Raw genomic sequence first — 17,063 nt, 5'->3', positions numbered from 1 at the left:
AAAATTAGACTTCTGTCCTTAGTCTCAAGTTCTTCTTCCATACTCATTTACCCTCGAGCAGTCAAAAGATGTTCAACACATGACATCCTCTTAATAAATGTGCAATGTTAGCTTAGGAAGGGATTTTGCTATCCACCAGAGAGAAATAAAATGTAGTTGGTCTAGTCAATTCCTTATGGGTCTTTAAGAGAATATAATTTTTAAAATAAATAATTTGTGCTATTAAAGAACATGTGAATTGATGTGGTGATTTGCACTCAGAGTCAATTACTATATTAAACTGCCTAAAATCGTTCTGCCTAGTAGTCAGTAAAAATATTTTTAAAGCTCCAGCCTTATTGGTTTTCTATCTGCAGCCCTCTCAAATACACTTTAGGAACACCACTTTTTTAGGAATATGGCCACAATAAAAATAAAAGAAGTAAATTTTTCAGAGATGTTCATAGATTACCATTCATAATAGTAAAATATTATAAGCATTTTGAATGAATGAATGAATGAATGAATAAGCAAACTATTCTGTGTCACTAAAGTTGAACATTATGTAGCCATTTCAGTTATTCGGTGGATTATGAGGTATGTAGAGCTGAATGTAAACAATGTGCCTGAAAGAAAGTATGACATGTATGCAGAAGACATCAATCTAGACATATCAGTGAATGTGTTGGAAAGGTTAATAAGTTAGAATGTCACAGATAAATACAGTTATATTTATTTTTGAATGTTTGTTTTGTCTTTCCTCCTTTTTTTTTTAGTTGTAAAATAAGAGAAATGTTTTCATAAAATCTTTTTGCAACTTCTACTTCCAGCAAATACGGAAACTAGGTAACAAAAACATTCTGCAATCTCAGAGTACCTAGAACAGTTGGATGCAATGTGCCATCCTTTTCCCTTCATCTCAGGAATGGAAGGAACTTCAATGCAGAGTGGTTAGTAAGCAAGCCCTGAAACTACAGCTGTCCTCAGGATATTCATAGACACCAAGCATCTAGATAAAGCCTTAGGTTTGCAAGCTCTTATGGGAAGAAGACTCAGACAAAATAGTTTTTCTCTTTTTCTTCTTTCTCACTACCAGCCCTTCATGTAGCGTTTAGTGGGCTGGCATCATCACACATGATCCACTGATAACCTTGAGTACCCCTGGTTTTTTGCTTTCCTTAATTCATTGACTGAGTAGTAGTTATTAAATATTTGTTGAAAATAATTTACTGTGAGACAATTCTGAAATTCTTTAATTTGTGTTACAAAATAGAATCATACATCTCTAATGAACTTTGTTTTAATTAGGTGAGAACATCTTTAATTATATTTTTAATATTTATAAGCAATACTTATTCAATTAAAAATGTTTCCCATATTAGTTATAGCATTTTAATTTTTCCAAATTTAAAATGGGTTGATACTATGTTCAAGAGATAGTAAAACATAATTAGGAGTTCAAACTGTGTAACAATGAAGACCCGGGTTTGAACCTGGTTTTACCATCTATGCTAGTTTGTGTGATCCAAGTCAAGTTACTTAACCTACTCTGGCTTCAATTTCTACATCTTGAATTAATATTTGTTCCTCAGAGGGTTGTTGTCAAAATTAAATAATATAATCCCTGAAAAACTAGCATTTAACGTAATGCTAGGCCCATAGCATATATGTACCCAATGATTATTATCTATTAAAGTGATAGAGGAGGAGATTTAAATTATTAGGATAAATACAGTATAAAATATTGGCTTTATTAGGCACTCTCTTAAAGTATTGTCAGATTTAACATGGAAAAAAAATAAAATGGCTTGTATATGTACCTTCTGTTTTTTTTGTATTCTTATTCCAGAATCATAATCATTAGTCTATAATATCATATGTTGGAAAGATTTGTTTTTTCTAAAAGAAATTTATTATAGTATAGTTTGTCTAGAATAAAAATGAACTATTACAAGTATGTAATTCCAAGATTTTTAGTAAGTTTACAGAGTTGTGCAGTCGTCATCACAATCCCATTTTAGGACATTTTTGTCACCCCAAAAAAGTCTCTCATGCCTGTTTGCAGTCAAAGGAACTTTTATATTTGCAGAGTATTGGGGTATGATTTTTACTCCTGGACCTTTCTTACTCTGTACTTTGATCAAGTATATTAGGGCATAAGGTCTAGGATGAAGCTGAGAAGATTTTGAGGTTGGAAGGAATCAGGAGACCAGGTTTGGGTATTATCTCCACAGGGACAACAAGAAAATACCAGAAGTCAAACTAGGCAGAAATAGAACTGACTAGACCTTGGAAGGTGGCAAATGAAATCAAAGCAAGTGAACTCGTGGATAAGTGGGAATAGGCCAGGAAAGGAAATAAAGCACACTGGACTTTGCTTATTTAAAGGTCATATAATAGTACCTGGAAAATTTGAATTAAAGCAAGAATAGGGCTAAATAAAGGATGTACATAAAAAAGACGTTTCAATGGTTTAGAAAGTACAAGTAAGAACTTGCAAACTAAAAAGTGGAATAGTAGAAGCCACTGTGTTCTGAACCAGTAAACACATTTTCTTAGAGGGGGAATTTTCAGCAAAAATGAATGTTTTTTTTTTTCCTATTAGCATCATTTTTCACAGAGCTAATAAATGGCAGAATCAACTTTTGATCACAACACTCTTTGATTCTAAAATTTTCATGAAACCTTTTTTTTTTTTTTTTTTTTTTTTTTTTGAGATGGAGTTTTGTTCTGTTGCCCTCACTGGAGTGCAGTGGGGTGATCTTGGCTCACTGCAACCTCCACCTCCCGAGTTCAAGCAATTCTCCTACCTCAGCCTCCTGAGTAGCTGGGACTACAGGTGCATGCTGCCACACCTGGCTAATTTTTTGTATTTTAGTAGAGACAGGGTTTTACTGTGTTTCCCAGGCTGGCCTTGAACTCCTGAACTCAGGCAAGCTGCCCACCTCGGCCTCCCAAAATGCTGGGATTACAGGTGTGAGCCACTGCGCCCAGCCCAAAACTGTGATTTGTTTAAAACAGGAGTAAAGGTAAATATCAATTTAAGTACAGATCATATAACTCATTTAATTATGTAAGTGAAATCCAAAAGAGGTAAAATACTGTTTTGTTTTGTTTTTTTCTAATTCTTTTCTCCAAACCCCACTTCCAGTAGAAAATGGAAAGGGTGCATTGGGGAAAGCAGAGAGGCATGAAGCCCATTATTAAACCCTGTGAGACCAGAAGGGTATATTTAAGTACACTAAAGTGTGAATTTTCTTTTGTGATCCATATTATTTTCTTCTCAGTCAGAACTGAGAGCATATATATTCCTTCCTCTGGATTCAAGAGACCACATTTTTTTTTTTTTTACAAGTAGGGTTTGAGCTAGAAAAAAAACAAGTGGAAATAGTTCTAGATTTTTTTTTCTCTGGACACTTAATTCTGCCACAGGAGAAGAGACACACCACTCTAAGTCATTTTTCCCTAAACTCACCAATCCTAATCCCCTTCTGTTCATGTCCCACCTTCCCTGTCTTTTCCTTCTTGTTTTTCTCCTTGCCTGTTAATCATCTCTCATCTCTATTTTTTAATGGCTCCACTGCATAAAATAGTAGCTTGGTTGAGCAAACAGATTAAGGAGTGGAGGTAGCAATGGAGTGGGAAGGGAAAGGATGGATAAGTAACAGAGTAAGTCCCACAATGTGCACTTGTGGTCAAGGAGTTAAGGAAAATAAATTATATTTCTCTTCTTGTCTGCCTCCTGCCGTCTTCAGACCCTAACCATAAGTCAAGGACTTCAATATCTGAGAGTATTATTTATCTTGCAATAGATAAGTTTAAGTATAGAGATACGGAAACCAGTTTGTGAGCTATTACAATAATCCTAGTGGTAGAAATGATGGGGTGGTTGCAATAAGTGTAGAAATAAGTGGTTGGATTCTGGGTATATTTTGAAGGAAAAGGCGAGACTTTCTGAAAAGTTGGATGAAAGATAAGAGACAAAGAGTCATAGACAATATTAAATGGACCTGCCATAATCTAAGATGGGGAAGAGTGCAAAGGAGCTGGGTGTTGAAAGTGGGGAGCAGATCTCGGGATCAGTTTGGGACAGGTTAAGCTGGAGCTGTAAACAGGAGAGCTTTTGTTTTCATTGGAGTCCAGCGGGAAAGTCCAGGCTAGAGGTGGAGATTTGGAAATCATTAGTGCAGCATGTGTATTTAAACCATGAGATTACTTAGGAGGGACATATAGACAAAAGAGTTCCAAGAGCTGAGTCTTGGAGCAAGAGGATAGGAAAATAAGGAAGACCAGGAAAAAGGGACTGGGACAAATATACACTCAGGAATTTATAAGTCCTTGTTTTAATTGTATTTTGGTTAGCAATTAGAGCTTATGAATGTGAATGTTACTTCATTATGTGCTTTATATTTTTTTCACATCTCCAAAATATGACATGGATAGTAACAACATATACACACACAAACGTGAGGATGGGGATGTAGGTGTGCATTCTTATGAAAATAATATTAAATATATTAAATTACCATATTTAAATGAATATATTAAAGTATATAGTACACTTTAATTCACTCTCTCAATAGAAAAATATTATGAAACTAATTTCAATTTTCATTATCTGTGCTTTGCAGTACTATTTATATTCTATAAAATATTTTGTCCAAGTAAATATTTTGCCTTTCTTCCAGAGTCATCTGATTGATCGTTGACTCAAGTGTTTGGATCCAGTTTAAATTTCATACTACTATAAAATAGAGTTTAGTTATGTTGTTTTTATCTAGATAATTAAATTATACTTATTACTTCCCATTTAAGAAGCTATAACTGTTAAAATATGTGACATGTTTAAAGAGTAAGTAGAGTATAGGTAGATAAAATTTATGTATACTTAAAATTATTTTGTGAGCGGTGATTTTTTTTCCATACCATACTATTTCATCCTTTCATCCTGGACACCAACGTTGGCTTTTATTATGGAAAATGAATCTTTTAGCCTCACTAGGTGAGGTGCTCATCATTAAAAAGACTTCATCAGAACAACCGATGCCTGCTACACAACTCTGCTCCAAAGGAGACTGAATTAGGAGAAAGAGGCAGGAGTTAGGATTACGTCCTATCATGGTGATTGAAGAATGTATTGGGGAGAGGAAAGGGAATATATTGGGAGGGAAAAGATGAAATCATGATGAAAAAGGTTAGGAGAGCAAACACTGGTAATGAGGAGGGAACCAAAGCAACTTTTGTGAATAAGATGGGTTGTAAAAGTAGCCTTGTAAAAGGTGCTAAGAAAATTTGAATACCTTAAGAAGGAACTTTTATGAGAGTCCTTGTGTAGCATGATCAAGGGTTTAGAGGGGATCTCAGTCAAAACAATGACAGGGTATCTCTAAAGATGCTCCGTCCCTGCGTTGGTATCTCTGGAGGTGCTTGTCACAAGTGCTACAGCGTACTAAAGCAGAATCTCTTAGCAGATGTTGCCAAGGAATCTGCATTTTTTTCAATAAACATTGAGGCCCTGTCCTCATCCCCAAGGAAATCTTATTGTGACTGCTAAAATTTGAGCACCATTCAACTAGGGCATGAATAAAGAACATGTGTAGAATAAATATTAGAAATGTGTGAATTAGAATAGAATGGAGTGGAGACTGTCAGGGAATTTGATAATGAAAGTAGTAATATTCAGGAAAATAATAACAGTGAATTTCTAGGAAAGAATAATAGTAAAGAAGGAAGGCAATAGTGATAGGAGTAAAATGGAATGGATAGAAGTGAGTGTATGAGAGGCCAGAGAAGACACATTCAGAAAGCAGTCATGTGGTTTTTTCCAATTCTGTGAAGAAAGTCATTGGTAGCTTGATGGGGATGGCATTGAATCTATAAATTACCTTGGGCAGTGGGGAGGGATAGCATTAGGAGATATACCTAATGTAAATGATGACTTAATGGGTGCGGCACACCAACATGGCACACATATACATATGTAACAAACCTGCATGTTATGCACATGTACCCTAGAACTTAAAGTATAATAATAATAATAATAATAATAATAAAAGAAAGCAGTCAGGTGAAGAGAGAGATGGAAGACCCCACAAGGCCATGAGCATTCTAGCTTTCCAAAGGCTAAGCCACGGGAAGCCTGTAAATAGCCATAAGAGGACACAGGAAGCGATCTCTGATGGACACAGGATAGCAGACCTGCAAAGAGGGATCACATAGCAGTGACCACATGGCTCTGCATTGGGTCTGTAAGTAGGTCCTGCTTTCTGCTCTCGGAGCTGCTGGGTATCAAACGTTGTTCAAATTCTGGTGACACATCTGTATCTTTAGAGAATCATTTTCTTTACAAAAATAATGTGGAGCTGTTTGATTTATTAAAGTCTGTTACAGATTAAACTTTACATCCAGTCTGAGTTCATGATTTCTTTTGTAAAGTCCTTACTACACTCCTGCATGAGATCTGTCTCAACCACTCAAGAAGCCAGAAAGAGACATAGAGAATTGACTAGGACTACTGTTTCCTTTCCCCTCCTTGCAATTTTTTTTTCATTTACTTTAACTTGCATTAAGACATACATAATAGCAAATTAAGGTATGTTTTATCTGAAGCCCCTCACTTCTGACATTTAAAAGTCTACAAGTAAACTAGTAATGCGTTTCTTAGCCTTCATAAATCTGATACCTTCATTGACTTCTTGTTCAATCTTCTGAATAGCCCAAGCCTCAAAGGGCATTTCTTTTAATCTTTTACTAAATAAGTAAATAAATAAAATAGGAGAAATATTCATTATATATTTGCAAAAAAAAATTGTTTCCTTAAAGATTCTGATAATTTTCCCCTGAAAAATCACTAGTGTGAGAAAAATAGAACAGATCATGCTTCCTAGATGTCAGTTTTTCTTAGTGGTGTCTGAGGTTTCAAGATGAGGAATAAAATTATGGAATTTAAATAATTGAGCTGATAAAAATGTAGTAGACATATTCAGTAAATAACATTGACTGCAAAGTTTTTTGAAAAAATGTCTTGACATTTGGGTATAATGGGATGTAAGCAAGTTTACATGAATCTTGTGCATGCATGAGCCATTACTTCCCTCTTCTTTCCTTCTGGCAACTGTTTTGCTGTTTTGCAGCTTTCCTGCTGGAATGCCTCTTCCTGATGAAATGGATCAAAGATTCCTTCACTCTAAAGAATCCCTGCTCCCATAATGTGCTTGATTAGTTCCTAGATGATGATTATAAAAGTCAATAATTCTCAAGCCTGTAATCCCAGCACTTTGGGAGGCTAAGAGGGGAGGATGGCTCGAGGCTAGGCGTTCAAGACCAGTCTGTGCAAGCATAGTAAGACCTAGTCTGTATGAAAAAAATTTTTTTTAATTTAATCAGGTGTGATGGCTTGTACCTGTAGTCCCAGCTACTCAAGAGGCTGAGGCGGGAGGATCATTGCCGACAAAGTTAGATGATGCAGTGGACTCTGATTGTGCCACTGTACTACAGCCTGGGTGACAGACTGAGATCCTGTCTCTTAAAAAAAAGAAGTCAATAATTCTTTAGTTAATAATCAATTTTAGATTTCTTTGTATCTTAAATGGAAAACCATAAGAAGACAAAGTGTCGTGATAAAATAACACTATGAAATAGCATTCTGCTACTAATGTCCTTTTTCTGTCCAATAAATTTGTCCATGTGCCCACTTGACATTAATTAATTTTCTCCTCATTTCTCAGCTATTAAAATTTACTTCCTCCACACCCCTCACCTAGTAACATGGGGGGAAATGTTAGGTAGTAGGTATTGAATGCTATTCCTGTGCCAAGCACAATTTTAGGCACTTTATATGAATGACTACTAACGTTACACACCTCATAGAATGGTTTAGATGATTATTCCCACTTTCCTGATGAGTAAGAAGGCTGCCCAAAGTCACCCAGCTAGTTAGTGACAAACCAGGATTTAAGTTGAGATTGGCTTGAATCTTTTCCCACTGGCTTATGTGGCCTCAAGTTCATTAGGAATTAATAGTAATACTAATTTGTTTTGAATACTAATACTTGACATACATGATTACATATATGTGCATGCATGAGCCATTACATATACTTGACATATATGTAATCATGTCAAGTATTAGTATTAATCTTCCCAGTGTTTTAGCAAAACAAGATTACCTAGTTTTAAAAAGCATTTTCGTCACCTTACATAAAAATTGCTAGTGCATTATTAAAAATCTCTTAGGACAGTTCTTATCAATAGGAAAGAGTGATACTTGGAGTTCTGTTTATCATTTGCCATCTGATATTAAGGGCTGAACATTCATTATGCTGTTTGTGTAACTTATTTTTATCTTTGTTGTTGCAGTACCGGGTACCAGTTTATTTACTATTCACCTGAAAACACAGCCAAAGCAAAGGAAGTTCTCAGCAACATCAATCAACTACAACCTCTTATAGCAACCCATGCAGACCTACTGCTTAGTTCTGCAAGCCAGCATTCTCCAGACAGCTTGAAGAATTCTTTAAAGATGCTTTCAGAAAAAGTAAGATCCAAATCATCACTATAGTTGGGAAAATGAAATACTCAAATTCCCATTGGTCTGGCTTTCTGCATACATCGCCATTCATAGCATCTGGAAATGTAAAATAGAGTAGGTTAAAAAGTAAGCTTCAAAGTATTGCCACAGGATCAAAATGAATTGGCCTCATTCTCTGTTCAAATCTTACTGAGCACTCTTTTTTTTTTTCTTAGTAGGAAATGAAACCTGTTATTGCTTGGTATATATCTTCTCTTTTCCTTGGCATCTTTCATTTTCTTTGGTTTATGGTCTTATTAAGTGAATTAAATTAGATTTTGAAAATTACTTTATTTTCCTCTGGTGATCACCTAATTTTTATGCATATAAAGCTTTACATTTGAATAGGAATGCCACTTCATTTGAAGGCAGAACTTTGATGTGGATTTACATCAGTCTGTATGGGGTACTTCCTCTGCCTCAGTTTGCTCTCTACAACATTATTTACCGAGGAGAGGTTCCAAAAATTTCCAAATGTGTCAGTTATTTGAAAAGCAGTATAATCTAAGCCTTAGTTTTTCCAAAGGTGACTTGTTCCTTTATCTGCAGAAAGGAGAGCTAGTCTGGCATGGGGTAGACACTCAATATCAACTTCCAGAACTAACGAGGGCGGCTCGCTGTGTGATAGACAGAAAGCTGAGATAGAAAAAGACAAGTGACAGTTGATTTTCAATGTAAAACCAGTGTCCACTTTCAATGTGTGCATCCTTCACCTGTGCATTTTAAGGAGATCATGTAATTTTTTATGAGAAACTTTCAATAAATATGCCGTTGGAGAAACTGATCAAAGAAAATTCTCGTAATTGTAGAGTAAGACAAAAGTGTAGTTTTCCACCTCTCTGAAGAACAGATTCATAGAAACCTGGATCTTATGTATGTCCATACTTTTTATTCGGGTATGTTAATTTATAATAATATCTTATGCTTATTTAACATTGCAGTTTATACATTTTTATATGTTATTCTCATAGGAGAAAACATACCTATTTTCATGAAAAAATAGTTAATATCTATTCAGAAAGTTCGAGTGAATTGTCTAATAAATTAAAAAATGAAAAGCCAAACTCAGAACTTCCAGTTCAAAATGCAGCATTCCTTCCAGGCCAGAACACATGCCTCTGTCGTGAAAAGGGAGGAAAATATTGACCCAAATTTTGCAAGTACTTACTTTGCGTCAAATAGGGCAAGGGGCTTCACACTTTATGTCATTTTATTTAATCATCAGAATTATGGAGAACATATTATCTTCATTTCACACAGAAAAAGGCTAAAGCTCAGAGAAATTTTAAAAATGTGAAAAGTCATGCAGCTAGAGTCAAATACAGGATTCAAACAAAACCTGGGTTCAAACCCAGATCTGGATGACTCCAGAATGGAAGTTCTTTTTAGCGCCCTCCGTCTAATATATGGATTTTGACATTTCCTTATTTAAAAGTTTTTTTAAAAAATGTTTGTTAGACAAATGCCTTAGTAATACCTAAGTATTTTGATATTCAATAAGTATGTTTTTCTGGCCAGGGAAAAAGAAAAAAGAGGAGGTTGTTGCATACAGTAAAATAATATAATTTCATTTCGGTTCATTTCTTTTTTGGATTTATAGATGAGGTGAGGTTTTTCTGGGTTCACCTAAGCTGAAAATTTTAGCGAATAGCACACCACTGCAGTGATTACAGAGCAGTATTTATATTCTTCTTGTGCACCGGGCAGGGATTTGTCATTTCATACATCATTTACAACTTGCTGCAGTGATTTTGGTGGTGGGGGGAGGTTAGGATGGGCATTTTCTGCTCCTTGAATCCAGCATTGCTCCAACTTTTTCCCCTATGTTTTCTCTTTTCTACTGAGTAGACAAGCTTAGTCGACTAATAAATCTCTCAGTCCTTAAAACTAGGAGGATCTTTTTTTAAGTTAAGTTTGCAAGCCATGCATTCTTTTAAGAATTCATGACTGGAATTTCAAAGAATTATCTAAGTTAACAGTTTTGTATAGTCTATGAGCACTGTTAGCATCTCATGGTTTAGAACAAAGTATGATCCATGAATTCAGGTATGAAAGAGAGAGAGTTTTAGTGGCATTCTAAATTTAAATATAATTGAATATTAGTGGGATGTAAGCTTTAAAAGTTCTGTTTTTAAGTTTTGGGCTTGTTGTATACTATGGATTATAAAATAAAAACGTTTACTTCATGGATAGTTCCCTGGTTTCCTTTACTGATTCTGAACTGGCGTGTTTGGAAATAGGTACCTAGTGTTGTTTTCTTAGGGACTAATCCATATAGCATATTCAAGACATTAAGGAGTTATCTATATTCATGCTTATCAGGGAAATGTGAAGGTTTTATAGCCTTTGAGCACCTGAACATGGAAGAGTTTACTGTTGTAGACTTGGGGCCCCTGGGGAAGACTGAGGGCAGCCCAGGGCAGTGAAGAAGGAGGTATTCTATTTTGTAATGAGGTGGCATCTCTCCTCTTAGGTAAGCCATTGCACCTGAAGACAATAGCCATGAAATCATTATCAATTAAACATATAGTCTGGGGGAAAAGCAAGTGGCAACAGAAAAATTCAACTTGCTGAGAGGGCGTATTCCAGGAGTCTTTGAGTAGGCAATATTTGTAGATCCAAAGGCAATTTACATCATCTCTACTGCTACTGAGAACCAAGGCACATGGATAGAGCTCCCCAACCAAAATTCCATCCATCTAAATAAACACTGTTGGTAGAGACAAACACATACGATTTATAAACTAAAAATAATTCCTGAATTCATACTATTTGACAGTCACTGTGCTCAACAGAAAAGGTAGAAAAATGGAATAAAACACAGGCCTGTTCTTCCCAGGAACTCCAAAACTCGATAGTAGTGGTTATTACGATGTTGAAGTGACAGTAATAGCTAGCATTTATTGGTGGCTTAATAACTCTGAGATACTCTTATAAGTGCTTCAATTTTCAGAGTTCCATGAGGTGGATAATATTATTTTAACATGTAGTCTTCCTAATTCTATGAAGTAAGTATTGTGAGTAGCCTTAGTTTACACAGTTGAGGAAACTGAGGCAGAGAAATATTAAATTTACTCACAATCACACACCTTGTGTTTTTGGCTCCAGATTCTGTGAGCCTGACCAGTATACTGTGTCTTCAGATTGCTATATGGATGCTTGTACATAGGACTACGGAAACAAATGTGGGGGCAGGGAAGGAGTACTACTAAAATTTCACAAAAATCAACACTTTTAATGTTTCGTGTTCTAATATGCACAAACTAAATTAAATTGTATCATAATTTTAACATTCTTGTTATGCCTTCTTATGGATAATTGGGTTTGGTTGTTGCATATTAGTTCATGAAAATATTAAAGAATAGTATAATCTTATGGTGTAAGAATCTAACAAAAGCCAAGCTGAGTTTTTCTGAATAATTCCAACAAAAAAGGCAAAAGATAGACCAAAATTTTAACATACAGTATGAACGGTTAATAATAGAGTGAGATAAAAATGCATTTCCTTTTTTCTCAGACTAAAAGTATGCAATTCTATGAAGGAAAAAAAAACAAGGGATAGATAAAATAAATTCAAACTAAAATAAATAATGTTTTTAAAGGCCTGAATGTGGACAGTGTTTACGTATCTCTCGTAGCTCAGAAATCTATTAGCATTCAAACACCCATCACTTTCTCCATTCCATTGAGATTGATAGACCTTGTTTAATAAGTCATTATTATCCTGCTCATCAAAAAGCACTATTGAGCACTTAATTATGTGTGGTATCGTACTTGATGCTATATGACAAATACTACATAGATATGGCCCTTAATTTTTACAACCTAAGAATTTAAAAGAATGGGATGTTTTACAATATTGCATTTGTTAAATAGTTAAATAATGGCTTTTATTGTAAATGTTAGAGGCTATACTCACAGCATATTTGAGAAATTCTCATAGCTTATAATTCCTACTGTTCTTTCACCTCAATATACTATACCAAAATGTTCTCTTACATTCAAAGAAAAATAAAAACTATTGTATTCTGAAACATATACAATCAGGATGTTTTCAAGCAATGTTGTTTTCTATAATAGCAATGCCAGGCAGCTAGTGTGCTAAGAAGTTGAAGATACACATAATAGAGAGAAGAATGTTATGTTGATTACTTAAAACTGAGAATAACTTTTTTATTGTTTATTCACTGTAACCACTCCTGGGTCTATCTCAGTCCCAAACTGTGGGAAAGAACTTAATGAGTAGAAATTTTGTTTGTTTTTTTAAGATTGGCAAAAGTATGTATTAGAAGTCTAAGAAAACTTGAGAATAAATGGTTTAGATAAAAATGAAATTTCAGGACAGAACTTATGTTGCTGTTTTTCATAATTGCCTTTAAATGGTAATTATTTAATTGGTGAAATAAGTGATGGTATACAATAAACAAAATTTGTTATTAGAAAATTGTACAATAAGAAAAATAAAGATAAGAATGTAAGATAACATTGACAATGAGACTATATATAAAATTTATGGAATCAGAACTTCTGCTGTTTATGATGGAATAACATGGACCCTCCCACCTTAAACAACAAGAAAGTGGACAAAATGTAGACATAATGGTTTTTAAGCACTGGAAAATAGGTAACAAATTATGTGATCCTTATAACTATCTAGATTTCTTCCTAGGGCAGTTCCTAGGCTGTAGCAAAAAGGAACCTAAACATTATCTTCTCAAGGTGAAGAGACAGAGATTAGAGTTTGGGAGGCCAAGATTGCTAGAATTCACAGAGCAGAGTACCAGAGAGGAAGGAGCTTCACACAGAAGGAACCCTGGAGATCTGTAAATGAGTGCCTTTAACTCTTTATGAGTACCAATCTGTGTATGCATGCGAACAAGCTACCCATGTCCACAGAAATAAATATTAGGAATAAGCTTAAAAACAATTCCTGGTGGTCACACAGGCCCGGTAATAGTTTATCTTTCCACCAGTAAAGTGGTAAGACTTTTTAATACAACGGGAATTGAGTAAAGTCCTCAGAAGCGTATGGCCCTAGTAGCGGGACTAAATTAGTCTTAGACTAGAGGCTGCTCTTAGTCTACCCTAACAAGGTTTGAAAACAAGGCTTGAAAGGATCCCACTGATTCTGAGTAATTTTACTTTGCCATAGAAAATCCAACATTATTTAAAGGAATGCAATAAAATCTAACAGCCAAGAATGTAAAGTCAAAATGCCTGCCATCCAATCAGCACATACTAAGCATGCAATGAAGCAGGAAAATATGATCCGTGACCAGAAGAAAAATCAAGGAATATAAACAGAAATGACAAAAAAGGGAGAGAGGGAAGCATAAAAATATTGGCAGAAATCATGGTCAGTTTTTCAAAATTTAATGAAACTACAGACCCAAGAAGCTCAATATACTCCACACAGAATAAATATAGAAAAATAAACTCAAGTACATCATAATCAAGTTGCTGAAAAACAGAGATAGAACATTGTGAAAACAACCAAGAAATAAAAGAAAAAAAGGACACATGTTTCGCTGACATTCACCAACAAGAATGATAGTAGACTTCTTATTAGGCTTTATGCAAGCCAGAAGAAAATAAAGTCACATCCTCAAGCTACTGAAAAAAAAAATCCTGCTAACTCTCAAAAATAAAGGTGAAATGGAGACCAGTTCAGGCAAACAAAAGCTGAGAAATTTCATAACAGATTTGTACTACAACAAATCATAAAGGAAAGTCTTCAGGAAGAAGGAAATGATACCAGGAGATATTTGAATGTACACAAAATAATAGGCAATGCCAAAAATGGTAAATATGTGAATAGATTTTTTATTAATTCAAACATGTTTCTTATATATATTTACTCTTCCAAATAAAAATAATACCAATGTATTACGTCCTTTGTAACATACTAGTGTAGCAAAGGCATAAAGTTCAGTGGACTAGAATAGAGAATCTAGAAATAAACCAACACATGCATGTTCAAATAACTAGACAAAAGCACAGCAGAAATTCATTAGGAAAACAATATCTTTTTTAAAAATTTAATGTTAGGTTCTAGGATACATGTGCAGGATGTGCAGGTTTGTTACATAGGTAAATGTGTGCCACGGTGGTTTGCAGCATCTATCAACCCATCACCTAGGTATTAAGCACTGCATGCATTAGCTATTTATCCTGATACTCTCCCTCCCTACCATACCATCTTCCCAAAGGCCCCAGTATGTGTTTTTCCCCTCCCTGTGTCCATGTGTTCTCATTGTTCAACTCCCACTTATAAGTGAGAACATGTAGTGTTTGGTTTTCTGTTTCTGTGTGTGTTTGCTGAGGATAATGGCTTCCAGCTCCATCCATGTCCCTGCAAAGGACATGATCTTGTTCCTTTTTATAACTGTGTAGTATTCCATGGTGTGTATGTACTACATTTTCTTTATCCAGTCTATCATTGATGGGCATTTGGGTTGATTCCATGTCTTTGCTATTGTGAATAGTGCTGCAATGAACATACATGAGCATGTATCTTTATTATAGAATGATTTATATTCCTTTGGGTAGATACCCAGTAATGAGATTGCTGGGTCAGATGGTATTTCTGGTTCTAGGTCTTTGAGTAATTGCCACACTACTGTCTTCCATAATGGTTGAACTAATTTACATTCCCTCCAACGGTATAAAAGTGTTCCTATTTCTCCACAGCCTCACCTGCATCTGTTGTTTCTTGACTTTTTAATACTCACCATTCTGACTGGCATGAGACAGTATCTCATTGTGGTTTTGACTTGCATTTCTCTAATGATCAGTGACGTTGAGCTTTTTTGTTATCTGTTTATTGGCCACATAAATGTCTCTTTTGAGAAGAATCTGTTCATGTACTTTTCCCACTTTTAATGTGGTTGTTTGTTTTTTTCTTGTAAATTTGTTTAAGTTCCTTGTAGATTCTGGATATTAGACCTTTGTCAGATGGATAGACTGCAAAAATTTTCTCTTACTCTGTAGGTGGTCTGTTTACTCTGTTGATAGTTTCTTTCATTGTTCAGAAGCTCTTTAGTATAATTAGATCCCATTTGTTAGCTTTTGCTTTTGTTGCAATTGCTTTTGGTGATTTCATCATAAAATATTGGCCCATGCCTATGTCCTGAATGGTATTGCTTAGATTTTCTTTTAGGGTTTTTATAGTTTTGGGTTTTACATTTAAATCTTTAATCTATCTTGAGTTAGTTTTTGTAAAAGGTATAAGGAAGGTGTCCAGTTTCAATTTTCTGCATATGGCTAGCCAGAGGAAAACAGTATATTTTCAACATATTTTGCAGAAACAATTGGATATCCATGAGCAAAAGAACAGTTAACTTTACCTCATACATATATAAAATTTAACTCAAAATAGATCATAAACCTTAATGTACAGTGTAAAAGAACAAAAGCAGGCAAACTTCTATAAGAAGTCATGAATTGGGAGAAAATATTTATAAAACATGCATATGTTAAAGGATTTGTATCAGAATAATAATGCATTCTTAGAACTTAATACAACAAACAGCTCAATTAAAAATGGGCAAAAGAATTAAAAATATACTTCACCAAAGAAGACTTATGAATGGTAAATAAACACATGCAAAGTTGCCCAGCATCATTTACCATTAGAAAAATGCAAATTCAAACTATCATGAGATGCCCTTAGCCACCTACCAGAACAGCTAAAATCAAAAAGGCCGAGGATAAAAAGAGTGGAGGAGGATATGGACCTGCAGCTTTCATGCATCACTGTTATGTACACAATTATTTGCACACTTTGGAAATGTGAATGTTTCAGCAATGTTTCATAGCTTGAAAAACACTGTATAATTTGGTCATCTAACACCTAGTTATTGATTCAAGAGAAATGTTATTCTGTTGGCACTGAGAAGGCTGTTGAATGAGGAAGGATTAGATACATATTTTATGAAGGTCATCTTTATAACAATACATAGGCTGAGTTAAGATACTGGATTTGAATTATTGAACATTACTGGGTATCACAAAATAAAAGTAATGCTTCTGGGGGACTTTACTAAAAATACAAATTCTCATTTATATTTGTATTTGTATTGTAGTTCAAGGTTGGAACTCAGAAGTGTATATTTTAACATTGGTGGCCTTTGATAACATTGTAAAGGAAAGACAAGTTAAAGTGAACCAACAAATAAAGAGACTGTGGAAAGTATCCCTATGGAATGTAGAAAGGATCTTAAGTGGGACTAGCTGTGGAAATGTAAGGATCGAGTTTTGAAATTATTGTAAAGGTATAAGTAGAATAAATTGCTGACTAATCCAGAAAATAGGCGTTAGTGAGGATAATTCAGAGGTTTGGACTCTGAGTTGTTGAATACTAATGATACTACTCAAATGGAAAATCTTGAAAGGACAAAATTACTAAAAATTAAAGAACAACAACAAAATCTTGAGTTCAGCCTGGCATTTCTGAACTCTAAGGGCTTTGCAATGAAAACAGTTGATAGAGCTGGTTCAGGAGATGGATAGAGAT

The 17,063-nt window shown here is 34.8% G+C and overlaps 1 protein-coding gene across 10 annotated transcripts in view; it reads left to right on the top strand.

Annotated features, from left to right (window-relative positions):
- The window catches only part of INPP4B (inositol polyphosphate-4-phosphatase type II B), an 813,511-nt gene that overhangs the window by 654,354 nt on the left and 142,094 nt on the right, over nucleotides 1-17,063 (top strand). For all 10 annotated transcript variants that reach the window (XM_063603916.1, XM_055111865.2, XM_014344746.5 and 7 more), the window contains one exon: nucleotides 8,338-8,515. In XM_063603916.1, coding sequence (XP_063459986.1) covers nucleotides 8,338-8,515 — 178 coding nt within the window. The remainder of the gene's footprint in view (nucleotides 1-8,337; nucleotides 8,516-17,063) is intronic.

The sequence above is a fragment of the Pan paniscus genome, chromosome 3 (genome assembly GCF_029289425.2).
Source record: "Pan paniscus chromosome 3, NHGRI_mPanPan1-v2.0_pri, whole genome shotgun sequence".
Classification (NCBI taxonomy): domain Eukaryota; kingdom Metazoa; phylum Chordata; class Mammalia; order Primates; family Hominidae; genus Pan; species Pan paniscus.
Note: the sequence above shows the minus strand (reverse complement) of the source record. Positions and strands in the feature narration are given on the sequence as shown.